This window comes from Oncorhynchus keta, unplaced genomic scaffold, assembly GCF_023373465.1.
Source record: "Oncorhynchus keta strain PuntledgeMale-10-30-2019 unplaced genomic scaffold, Oket_V2 Un_contig_4240_pilon_pilon, whole genome shotgun sequence".
Taxonomy (NCBI): domain Eukaryota; kingdom Metazoa; phylum Chordata; class Actinopteri; order Salmoniformes; family Salmonidae; genus Oncorhynchus; species Oncorhynchus keta.
The window spans coordinates 7415-18934 of NW_026287663.1; the positions used below are offsets into that span (position 1 = coordinate 7415).

At 40.3% G+C, this 11520-nt stretch overlaps 1 protein-coding gene and 1 long non-coding RNA gene across 22 annotated transcripts; one reads left to right on the forward strand and one right to left on the reverse strand.

The window, feature by feature from the left end:
* The first annotated feature begins 432 nt into the window (after window positions 1-432).
* Window positions 433-9070, forward strand: si:dkey-7i4.24 (uncharacterized). Its single transcript, XM_052509232.1, has 6 exons — window positions 433-626; window positions 3840-4036; window positions 6609-6763; window positions 7026-7489; window positions 7637-7845; window positions 8214-9070. Exons 1-6 carry the CDS (start codon window positions 611-613, stop codon window positions 8448-8450), a joined length of 1278 nt encoding a protein of 425 aa, XP_052365192.1. The 5' UTR covers window positions 433-610; the 3' UTR covers window positions 8451-9070.
* On the reverse strand, window positions 4045-6599 carry LOC127924531 (uncharacterized). Of its 21 annotated transcripts, none has more exons than XR_008118115.1 (6): window positions 6234-6599; window positions 6106-6169; window positions 5739-5866; window positions 5551-5678; window positions 4750-5005; window positions 4045-4478 (listed from the first exon to the last, which is right to left on the reverse strand). It is a non-coding gene; the product is annotated as an uncharacterized LOC127924531 (long non-coding RNA). The 21 variants fall into 21 exon arrangements; XR_008118099.1 differs by lacking the exon at window positions 6106-6169 and adding an exon at window positions 5060-5123 and having other exon boundaries at window positions 6170-6599; XR_008118113.1 differs by lacking the exon at window positions 6106-6169 and adding an exon at window positions 5186-5249 and having other exon boundaries at window positions 4750-4877; window positions 6170-6599.
* Window positions 9071-11520: the final 2450 nt, after the last annotated feature.

Sequence of the window (11520 nt, forward strand, 5' to 3'; positions counted from 1 at the left end):
TGAAACTGGGTTGCCTGCTACAGCGCTAACCCAATACTGAATGGTAAGTACAGCTTCTTCATTGCAATAGGCCAATCGAGATCATCTAAGAAATGTAGGTGTGCACGCAGTAAATTGTCAGGTGTCAGTAGTGGGTGTGTGTTTGCGTGTGTGTGTGTGTGTGTGTGTGTGTGTGTGTGTGTGTGTGTGTGTGTGTGTGTGTGTGTGTGTGTGTGTGTGTGTGTGTGTGTGTGCGGGCGGGCGGGCGTGTGTGTGTGTGCATGTCTTCATCACCAGTTGAGAAATGTAACTGTCCATTTATTGGTGTGTTTCATGGAACTGTCTGTTTGTCTGTTTGTTGACAAAATGCCAATCTCTTGTACTTGGGAAATTACTGAGAATAGATAACAAAGTCTTAGCCCAGCCCTCACAGTTTGCAATAAAAAGGCCTAGTCCGACACATTGATCCCTACCACACTGAAGGCAGAGATTGTTAAATCATTGGTGAGATCTTAATCGTTGTATTCTAACCCGTGAAACATCTTTGATCTTGCAGCTTAAATCAATTATTCGCTTTTGATAATTTCTTCAGTAAAATTGAGACTTGAAAAAGAACCTCCACTCATCAATCATGTCATCTGATACTGGTAAGACCTCCCAGATTATTAATCATATTGTACACATTGTCCCCTTTGTCTGCAATTCATGAATTTCTATTTACCAGACCATTATGATAGAAAATGAGTGTGATATAATCTGGAGATCTATGATATTCGTGACATTTGTCTACAATATCGTGTAATAGTGAAGGCTATGTCTGGCAGTCAAGGGGAGGGTAATGTGTAATAGTGAAGGTTATGTCAGGCTGTCAAGGGGAGGGTAATGTGTAATAGTGAAGGCTATGTCTGGCTGTCAAGGGGAGGGTAATGTGTAATAGTGAAGGTTATGTCTGGCTGTCAAGGGGAGGGTAATGTGTAATAGTGAAGGTTATGTCTGGCTGTCAAGGGGAGGGTAATGTGTAATAGTGAAGGTTATGTCTGGCTGTCAATGGGAGGGTAATGTGTAATAGTGAAGGTTATGTCTGGCTGTCAAGGGGAGGGTAATGTGTAATAGTGAAGGTTATGTCTGGCTGTCAAGGGGAGGGGAATGTGTAATAGTGAAGGTTATGTCTGGCTGTCAAGGGGAGGGTAATGTGTAATAGTGAAGGCTATGTCTGGCTGTCAAGGGGAGGGTAATGTGTAATAGTGAAGGTTATGTCTGGCTGTCAAGGGGAGGGTAATGTGTAATAGTGAAGGCTATGACTGGCTGTCAAGGGGAGGGTAATGTGTAATAGTGAAGGTTATGTCTGGCTGTCAAGGGGAGGGTAATGTGTAATAGTGAAGGTTATGTCTGGCTGTCAAGTGGAGGGTAATGTGTAATAGTGAAGGTTATGTCTGGCTGTCAAGGGGAGGGTAATGTGTAATAGTGAAGGTTATGTCTGGCAGTCAAGGGGAGGGTAATGTGTAATAGTGAAGGCTATGGCTGGCTGTCAAGGGGAGGGTAATGTGTAATAGTGAAGGTTATGTCTGGCTGTCAAGGGGAGGGTAATGTGTAATAGTGAAGGTTATGTCTGGCTGTCAAGGGGAGGGTAATGTGTAATAGTGAAGGTTATGTCTGGCAGTCAAGGGGAGGGTAATGTGTAATAGTGAAGGTTATGTCTGGCTGTCAAGGGGAGGGTAATGTGTAATAGTGAAGGTTATGTCTGGCTGTCAAGGGAGGGGAATGTGTAATAGTGAAGGTTATGTCTGGCTGTCAAGGGGAGGGTAATGTGTAATAGTGAAGGTTATGTCTGGCAGTCAAGGGGAGGGTAATGTGTAATAGTGAAGGTTATGTCTGGCTGTCAAGGGGAGGGTAATGTGTAATAGTGAAGGTTATGTCTGGCTGTCAAGTGGAGGGGAATGTGTAATAGTGAAGGTTATGTCTGACAGTCAAGGGGAGGGTAATGTGTAATAGTGAAGGTTATGTCTGGCTGTCAAGGGAGGGGAATGTGTAATAGTGAAGGTTATGTCTGGCAGTCAAGGGGAGGGTAATGTGTAATAGTGAAGGTTATGTCTGGCTGTCAAGGGGAGGGTAATGTGTAATAGTGAAGGTTATGTCTGGCAGTCAAGGGGAGGGTAATGTGTAATAGTGAAGGTTATGTCTGGCTGTCAAGGGGAGGGTAATGTGTAATAGTGAAGGTTATGTCTTGCTGTCAAGGGGAGGGTAATGTGTAATAGTGAAGGTTATGTCTGGCTGTCAAGGGGAGGGTAATGTGTAATAGTGAAGGTTATGTCTGGCTGTCAAGGGGAGGGTAATGTGTAATAGTGAAGGTTATGTCTGGCTGTCAAGGGGAGGGTAATGTACTTTGTAATTGATGAAATGTATTATATTTTTCAGTGTTTTATAATTAGTCTCTTAATATATCTCAATGTGTGACTGATGTCGCCCCTCATGTGTGCGCGATTTTCCGTGGACAGGACACGCAAGATCAAGTGCGCCTGTAGCCTAATTTTAAATAACTCAAATCATCAATAGCCTATAGGCTGTATGGAGTGCATTCTCAGAGAAACACACGGCAAAGTTATATGTGTAAGAAAATGAAATACCTAAATATGATATCATTTTTAAATAGACTTTAGGTAAATACATACTGATAAACTACATTACAGCTAATACATTGAAATACATTTGCAAACAATTATTGAATGAATACTTTCTGTAGACTACAGTACTATACCAAAAAACATTCTTTAGCTACATGGGATCAATAGATTATTATAAAGAAAGTATCTACAATTGAAAAGAGAAGACTAATCTGTCTAGTTCGGCTACCAAAATATTTGATCAACTCCCAATATTGAGCAAACAGCATTGTTTACAAAGTATCTTGAGAGATAAGCTATCGGTACAAGGGCATCTTCTGGGCATCTTCTGTCATGGATCTTTTAGTCTGAAGTTATTTTTTTATTAGACTCTCTTATCCAGAGAGACTTACAGTAGTGAGTGCATACATATTCGTACTTTCCCCCGTGGAAATCGAAACCACAACCCTGTGAGTGCGCATATTCAATATCTTCATCATTGGTTGAGTCTGTACCACTGGAAAGCTTTTTTAAGACAATAACTTATTCTTCATATTGTACAATCTGTGTCTCCACTTCTCGCTGGCCTAGGACTGCATCCAAGACTAGGTCCTGTCATATCGGTCATTGTATGGTATTAAAATATTCTGCTAATGTCTCCAGTCAGGTAAAGAATTGCAGGAACTTCGTCGTTTTTAAAAGGAAAAAATGTGCCTACGCAAATGCGATGATAAAGCACATGGTGTTAGCAATGTCTAGTTTGGCCCATTCAAAGTGGTCAAGCATCCGAACGATAGGCCTCTGCACACACCCCTACATTTATTCATCATTCACGCCACCCGCCAGAGAGAGAAGACACTATGGCAGTACTATGTCATCAAAAGATCAGCTCTGAAAAAGATCTGATGTGAAAAGATTTGATGTGATGGGTCAAAAGATCAATTAGTGGATAAAAAATCTGAATTTGGCTGCCAAGAGCTCCAGGGTCATTGATAGTCCATTGTAGGTGAAAAACAGCATATATACAGCTCTGGTCTGTCCTAGGAGTGAAGGTAAATAGCTGGCACGTTCTCTGCTATCTACCTTGTTTCTATCATTATTTTGGGTAGAGGGACTTGTTTCTTTTTCAAGTGTTTAGGGAGGTCATGTCAAAATATACAGTATTTTGCTTAAGGGAGGGTCAATTTCATTTCAGCCCCTAACCACTCATCACAACCTACTCCCCTGTGTATTGAATGTTGATGTTTTCTTCCCTTTCAGCGGTAGTTCCATACAACCATCAAATGGACAGCCCAGATTTCATTAGAGACCTGCTCCCTGCTGCAGAGAAGACAGCCCTGCTGTACAACATCTCCTACCTCTGCCTGGCCAAATTCCCCTCTCTGGAGAGAATCATCAGAGTCAATGCTGTTGAGGCCCAAATGCTGTTCTCCTCCTCTGAGGCTCTGCTGCTGCTGGTATTTCAATCTTACTGTTTCTTACCTTGTAAACTCTGTTAATGTATCATTAGATGACCTATTTTAGACGATACTGGGGTGTTTCTAGCCTCATAAACTCTGTTAATGTATCATTAGATGACCTATTTTAGACGATACTGGGGTGTTTCTAGCCTCATAAACTCTGTTAATGTATCATTAGATGACCTATTTTAGACGATACTGGGGTGTTTCTAGCCTCATAAACTGTGTTAATGTATCATTAGATGACCTATTTTAGACGATACTGGGGTGTTTCTAGCCTCATAAACTCTGTTAATGTATCATTAGATGACCTATTTTAGACGATACTGGGGTGTTTCTAGCCTCATAAACTCTGTTAATGTATCATTAGATGACCTATTTTAGACGATACTGGGGTGTTTCTAGCCTCATAAACTCTGTTAATGTATCATTAGATGACCTATTTTAGACGATAGGGGTGTTTCTAGCCTCATAAACTCTGTTAATGTATCATTAGATGACCTATTTTACTGGGGTGTTTCTAGCCTCATAAACTCTGTTTAATGTATCATTAGATGAGCCTCATAAACTGTTTAAGTATCATTAGATGACCTATTTTATACTGGGGTGTTTCTAGCCTCATAAACTCTGTTAATGTATCATTAGATGACCTATTTTAGACGATACTGGGGTGTTTCTAGCCTTACTGTGTTAATGTATCATTAGATGACCTATTTTAGACGATACTGGGGTGTTTCTAGCCTCATAAACTGTGTTAATGTATCATTAGATGACCTATTTTAGACGATACTGGGGTGTTTCTAGCCTCATAAACTCTGTTAATGTATCATTAGATGACCTATTTTAGACGATACTGGGGTGTTTCTAGCCTCATAAACTCTGTTAATGTATCATTAGATGACCTATTTTAGACGATACTGGGGTGTTTCTAGCCTCATAAACTCTGTTAATGTATCATTAGATGACCTATTTTAGACGATACTGTGCCTCATAAACTGTGTTAATGTATCATTAGATGACCTATTTTAGACGATACTGGGGTGTTTCTAGCCTCATAAACTCTGTTAATGTATCATTAGATGACCTATTTTAGACGATACTGGGGTGTTTCTAGCCTCATAAACTGTTAATGTATCATTAGATGACCTATTTTAGACGATACTGGGGTGTTTCTAGCCTCATAAACTGTGTTAATGTATCATTAGATGACCTGTATCATTTTACTGGGGTGTTTCTAGCCTCATAAACTGTGTTAATGTATCATTAGATGACCTATTTTACGATACTGGGGTGTTTCTAGCCTCATAAACTCTGTTAATGTATCATTAGATGACCTATTTTAGACGATACTGGGGTGTTTCTAGCCTCGTAACTCTGTTAATGTATCATTAGATGACCTATTTTAGACGATACTGGGGTGTTTCTAGCCTCATAAACTCTGTTAATGTATCATTAGATGACCTATTTTAGACGATACTATCATAAACTCTGTTAATGTATCATTAGATGACCTATTTTAGACGATACTGGGGTGTTTCTAGCCTCATAAACTCTGTTAATGTATCATTAGATGACCTATTTTAGACGATACTGGGGTGTTTCTAGCCTCATAAACTCTGTTAATGTATCATTAGATGACCTATTTTGATACTGGGGTGTTTCTAGCCTCATAAACTCTGTTAATGTATCATTAGATGACCTATTTTAGACGATACTGGGGTGTTTCTAGCCTCATAAACTGTGTTAATGTATCATTAGATGACCTATTTTAGACGATACTGGGGTGTTTCTAGCCTCATAAACTGTGTTAATGTATCATTAGATGACCTATTTTAGACGATACTGGGGTGTTTCTAGCCTCATATGTATCATTAATGACCTGTGTTAATGTATGTATCATTAGATGACCTATTTTAGACGATACTGGGGTGTTTCTAGCCTCATAAACTCTGTTAATGTATAATGTATCATTAGACTGGGGTGAGCCTCATAAACTCTGTTAATGTATCATTAGATACTGGGGTGTTTCTAGCCTCATAAACTGTGTTAATGTATCATTAGATGACCTATTTTAGACGATACTGGGGTGTTTCTAGCCTCATAAACTCTGTTAATGTATCATTAGATGACCTATTTTAGACGATACTGGGGTGTTTCTAGCCTCATAAACTGTGTTAATGTATCATTAGATGACCTATTTTAGACGATACTGGGGTGTTTCTAGCCTCATAAACTCTGTTAATGTATCATTAGATGACCTATTTTAGACGATACTGGGGTGTTTCTAGCCTCATAAACTCTGTTAATGTATCATTAGATGACCTATTTTAGACGATACTGGGGTGTTTCTAGCCTCATAAACTCTGTTAATGTATCATTAGATGACCTATTTTAGACGATACTGGGGTGTTTCTAGCCTCATAAACTCTGTTAATGTATCATTAGATGACCTAGCTTACACTATACTGGTAAACTGAGGTTGTTTGTTTTTACAGCAGTTTAGTTATGCTAATGAATGGAAGGTAGGACATCATTGATTATGTACTATGTGACATGTTCTTATCAACAGTGTGTTAGCACCAGTGACAACATGGTCAAGACATTATTCCCTATGCTGAAGGCTGCTGTGAAGAAAGAAAAGCCAGTAGTTGCCGTCAAATTCCTGGCAAAAGCCAATCAGTGGATCTATGATATCATCAAAGAAGTTGAACAAATAGTAGAAGAGTAAGCCAATATAAATGTTATAGAGTGCATTCTGTTCAGCCCTGAGTGGGGATTAAGCTAGCAGCATCACAACACACGCAATTGAAAGCCAACCTTCTTAGCAAGCAGAGCAAGAGAGAGTTACATTCACTACATACACCTTGAACATGATACAAACATTCAGATCATACCACATAGCAGGTAGTTATAGGAAAACGATTTCAATGTGTTAACAATGAAATATGTCAAAGATTTGATAATGTTCTCTCACTACTTTATTTAGCTACAAGAAACTCAACATTGGAGTGGCGACTGTCACCAGCGATGTTATTTCCACCAAAGTAGAAACAGAGGACAAGAAGAAACAGCTGACCAATGAAGAGAAGACCCTGCAGAATGCTGTTGACGACTACAATAGGAAGCTAAGTGTCATCCAGTCAGATCTGAATAGGGTCAATATAAAAATCAACGATGCTGATAGTGAGCTTCGTGAGTTGGTTAACGGCATTGCCAGCAGAAACAAGAAGTTTGGCATAGTGGCTGCCGTCGTTCCCTTCCTAGGATTAATCATAAATGCTATCCAGAAGGGGGTCAATACCGCTACTGATAGTGCAGCCATTGAGTTGGCCAAGAATAAGATGAATCAGCTTCAGAATGAGAAGACCCTTTTGACTAAGAGCGAGTGGGAGGCCCAAACGGAGGTGATGAAACACCAGATGCAGCTGACCAGAGCCAAATTTGACCTGGGTAAGGAAAGACATTAAGGACTCCACTGCTTTGTACATTGTGGTCATTCCTTTCTTTCATGACATTGCCTCTGCTATTGGGGAACTGAATAAGACAAGAGGTAAATAAGAGGTATGTCAATGCTGTTGTTTGTATTTGTTTTTCCAGGTTCTGTTCCTGATCCTGTCCATCTGGCTGAGGTTCAGTCCTGCCTGACCCGGATCCAGAAGATTCTGCTGCAACTCAAAAGCTTCTGGGAGAAGATCGGAGTGATGGTGACCAACCTGCAGCAGAAGACCTTTGCTGGGGAAGACCTGATTGATGTTCTCTCAGAATTTAAGGAGGAGTTCTTGGATTCCTTGCAAGTAGCTGAAGAGGTGAATTAATGCATTTTCTGTGCTGGCACTCTGCCAGAGTAATGCATCATTGTTTGTACTTCATATCATTACTTATGTGAATTATCCTGCTAAAGGGTAATGTAACTCAAAAAGGGCTAAAAATCCTTTTCATACAACAACACCACCAATTTAAGGCAACAGCTTTAAAACCTAATAACGTCTAATCTAATAATCAAAATCACAAGGATATAGGGTAAGTTAGGTCAGCATTTCTCAATGCATTGATGGAAGGCTTACATGGTGGGCAAGAACAAAAACGTGTCTCTCTGGAACTGATTGAGAAACTGAAGGGAATCCAACCTTGCTTGAGACCACAGCTAATTTTTCTCTCTTGGTTTACCCAATAGGCTTGGAAGACGTTTAGTGGGAGATGCCAGAACGTCATGGGCATGTTTAGTGTCCAGTCGAAGGATGCCTACAAGTTCTTGGAGACCAGCCCATCATCTCTCACCCAGGAAGAGTGGAAGGAAATGTATGATGCTGTGGCAGCCAAACTGGATTCCTTCTACCCTGCCCTCGAGGCCAAGCAGGCTATTGAGGATCAGCAGGCCATTGAGGACCAGCAGGCTGCAGAAAGTAACTAATGTTTGCATCCACTGTCACCAGGTTAAAATTAAAGGAGTTTTTTTTTTTGTCTTATATTGACATTGGTGACAAGCAGGATTTGTGGGCATAATTAGTAGTTCACATGCTGTTATGAGTAACTTTCCATTATTTGTTGATCATTGTTGATTATTGTGTTGTGCTTTTATTAGAGCTCATCATCTACTATGCTAACAGTATAATACCAAACTGGCTATTGTTCACCTTTCTTCTTGGAGTATACTAATGTTGTGGGTAGCAGGCAGGTTTTAAGGCTTCTGGTCTGTTCAAAGACTTCAATAGTTTAACTTTGTGCAGAGCTTTCGGGAATATGAACTGATCTATATACATATGTATACACTACAGTATTCATAAGTAATCATGTATAATCCCAATGTGTGTTTTTGGTATATCAGTATGTCCGTTTCAGTATACTATCATGTATAATTAGTTTAGAGCCATAGAGGAGGAGTTTAGAGCCATAGAGGAGGAGATTAGAGCCATAGAGGAGGGTCTTAATGGCTATATGTACTAAAAACTAAACTAAATATAATCAAAATCAAATTAGACTACAATGTTCTTTAATGCATGTTTATTATTAAATAAATCTGAGTAAGAGCAACCATGGTGTCTTAATATGTTCTCAAAGATGATCTAGGACTGACCTTGGCCCATTGTGTAGACCAGGGATCAGCTATATCAGAGAAACTTCTAGAGAGAAATGTAGCTTGTGCTAAGGCTTACTGATTCTGCGTCTGACTGGCAGCCATTCAGATGCTTGAGAAATAGATGTCTATCCCTGGCTAGAAAAGCAAAATCAACGTACCTCTTGAACTGTGTGTCTGAGAATGGTGGGAATCCTGCTGCGTTCTGGAAGGTAGTAATATCTCTGAAACAAAACTCCACCCTCTCATTACCCCAGCAGGTTATGACAACTTCTGGTCCCATAACAGATAAGATGGACATTTGTGGTGTTTATAATAACCACTTTGCCTAAGAGGGCTACCTATTTGATAAAAATAGCTTCTAACAACTCTGATTCCTGTAGAGCAGGTATTCCCAGACTGGGGTACTGGTGGTACGCACAATGTCGTTGGGGGTACGCCAAATAAAAATGTGATTCTCATAAAAAAATATATATCCAAAAAATTCACATTTTCAAACAGTGCATTTATATTTTCAAATGGGGTTATATATTTGGGCGTCTGAGTAGCCTCGTTTCACTGCCAAAAATAAAATTAAACAATCTAGTGTTCAGCTAAATAACAACACAATGTCAAATACAGGTAGCCTAGTCAAATAACTAACATCCAATCACATTAACCGTCACTCTCTTGCGGGACTTCCACTAACAGTCCGTATGTAGCCAAACGTAGCTGCTGCTCATTCCATTTGCAAAATAATTGATAAATAGTTCAAAAACACAAGGCACATAACAGCTCTACTAAACCTGCACCTGTCGACAACACAAGTTGTTTTGCTTTCACGAGCAATTCAATGCTAGCATCAGTAATTATACATTTGTTGTCAGCCCAGCTAACATGGACACTGACAGTTGTGAATCTGATGCAGCCGAAGAGCTACTGCCCTTTTACCCAGGAAAGCACCGAACAACACCGAACACCGAAAGTCCTCCACAATAGTATAGGGCTTGTCTGTCCTAGCCACTCGGTAGCTCATCATATAAGATGCTTCTAGCCCCTTATTTTTAATGGTATCTGTTGCTTTTATACATGTCTTACTACTCGAAAGTCGTCGTAATTCTCGCTCCAAAAACTCCTGTGGCTTATTTTTCAGATTGGCATGTTTTGTTTCAACAATTACTGCTTTGCATACAAGCCAGTGAATTCTATGCATTACAGCTGCATGAGTCAACAGACGTCGCGGCCCTGGTACAGCTCCTGGTATATGTCCGTTACGTTTATGGGGGGTCAATTAAGGAAGACATCCTCTTCTGCAAACCACTGGAAATACAGGACAACAGGAGAGGATATTTTTAAAGTACTGGACAGCTTTGTGACATCAAATGGACTTGTGGTCAAGATGTGTTGGTATCTATACTGATGGCGTAAAAGCCATGACAGGGAGACATAGTGGAGTGGTAACGCGCGTACAAGCAGTTGCTCCCGACGCCACTTGGGTACACTGCAGCATCCACCGAGAGGCTCTTTCTGCCAAGGGAATGGCTGACAGCTTGAACAACGCTTTGGACACTACAATGAAAATGGTTAACTTTGTTAAAGCAAGGCCCCTGAACTCTCGTGTATTTTCTGCACTATGCAATGATATGGGCAGCGACCATGTAACGCTTTTACAACATACAGACGTGCGCTGGTTATCAAGGGGTAAAGTATTGACACGTTTTTTAAAATTGAGAGACGAGCTTAAAGTTCTTTACTGACCATCCTTTTCACTTGTCTGACTGCTTGCATGATGACGAGTTTCTCACACAACTGGCCTATCTGGGTGATGTTTTTTCTCACCTGAATGATCTGAATCTAGGATTACAGGGACTCTCCGCAACTATATTCAATGTGCGGGACACACTTGAGGCTATGATTAAGAAGTTGGAGCTCTTCTCTGTCTGCATTAACAAGGACAACATACAGGTCTTTCCATCATTGTATGATTTTTTTGTGTGCAAATGAACTCAAGCTTACAGACAATGTCAAATGGGATATAGCGAAGCACCTGAGTGAGTTGGGTGCGCAGTTACGCAGGTACTTTCCTGAAACGGATGACACAAACAACTGGATTCGTTATCCCTTTCATGCCCTGCCTCCAGAGCGGTTCTGTGAAAATGTTGTTTAATCAGAAGCCACTGGCAGATTTCTGGATTTGTCTGTGCTCAGAGTATCCTGCCTTGGCAAATTGCAACCACGTACCTATGTGAGAGGGGATTCTTGGCCCTCACTAGCATGAAAACTAAATACAGGCACAGCCTGTGTGTGGAAAATTATTTAATACTGAAACTTTCCCCAATACAACCCAACATTGCAGAGTTATGTGCATCCTTCCAAGCACACCCTTCTCATTAACCTGTGGTGAGTTATTGACAATTTTCAATTAACA

Excerpts from the sequence above, each read along its gene's own strand:
- si:dkey-7i4.24 (XM_052509232.1), top strand. Across the intron at positions 4,037-6,608 it reads CTGAGGCTCTGCTGCTGCTG|TGTGTTAGCACCAGTGACAA; the intron begins GTATTTCAATCT and ends TCTTATCAACAG. Across the intron at positions 7,846-8,213 it reads CCTTGCAAGTAGCTGAAGAG|GCTTGGAAGACGTTTAGTGG; the intron begins GTGAATTAATGC and ends TTTACCCAATAG.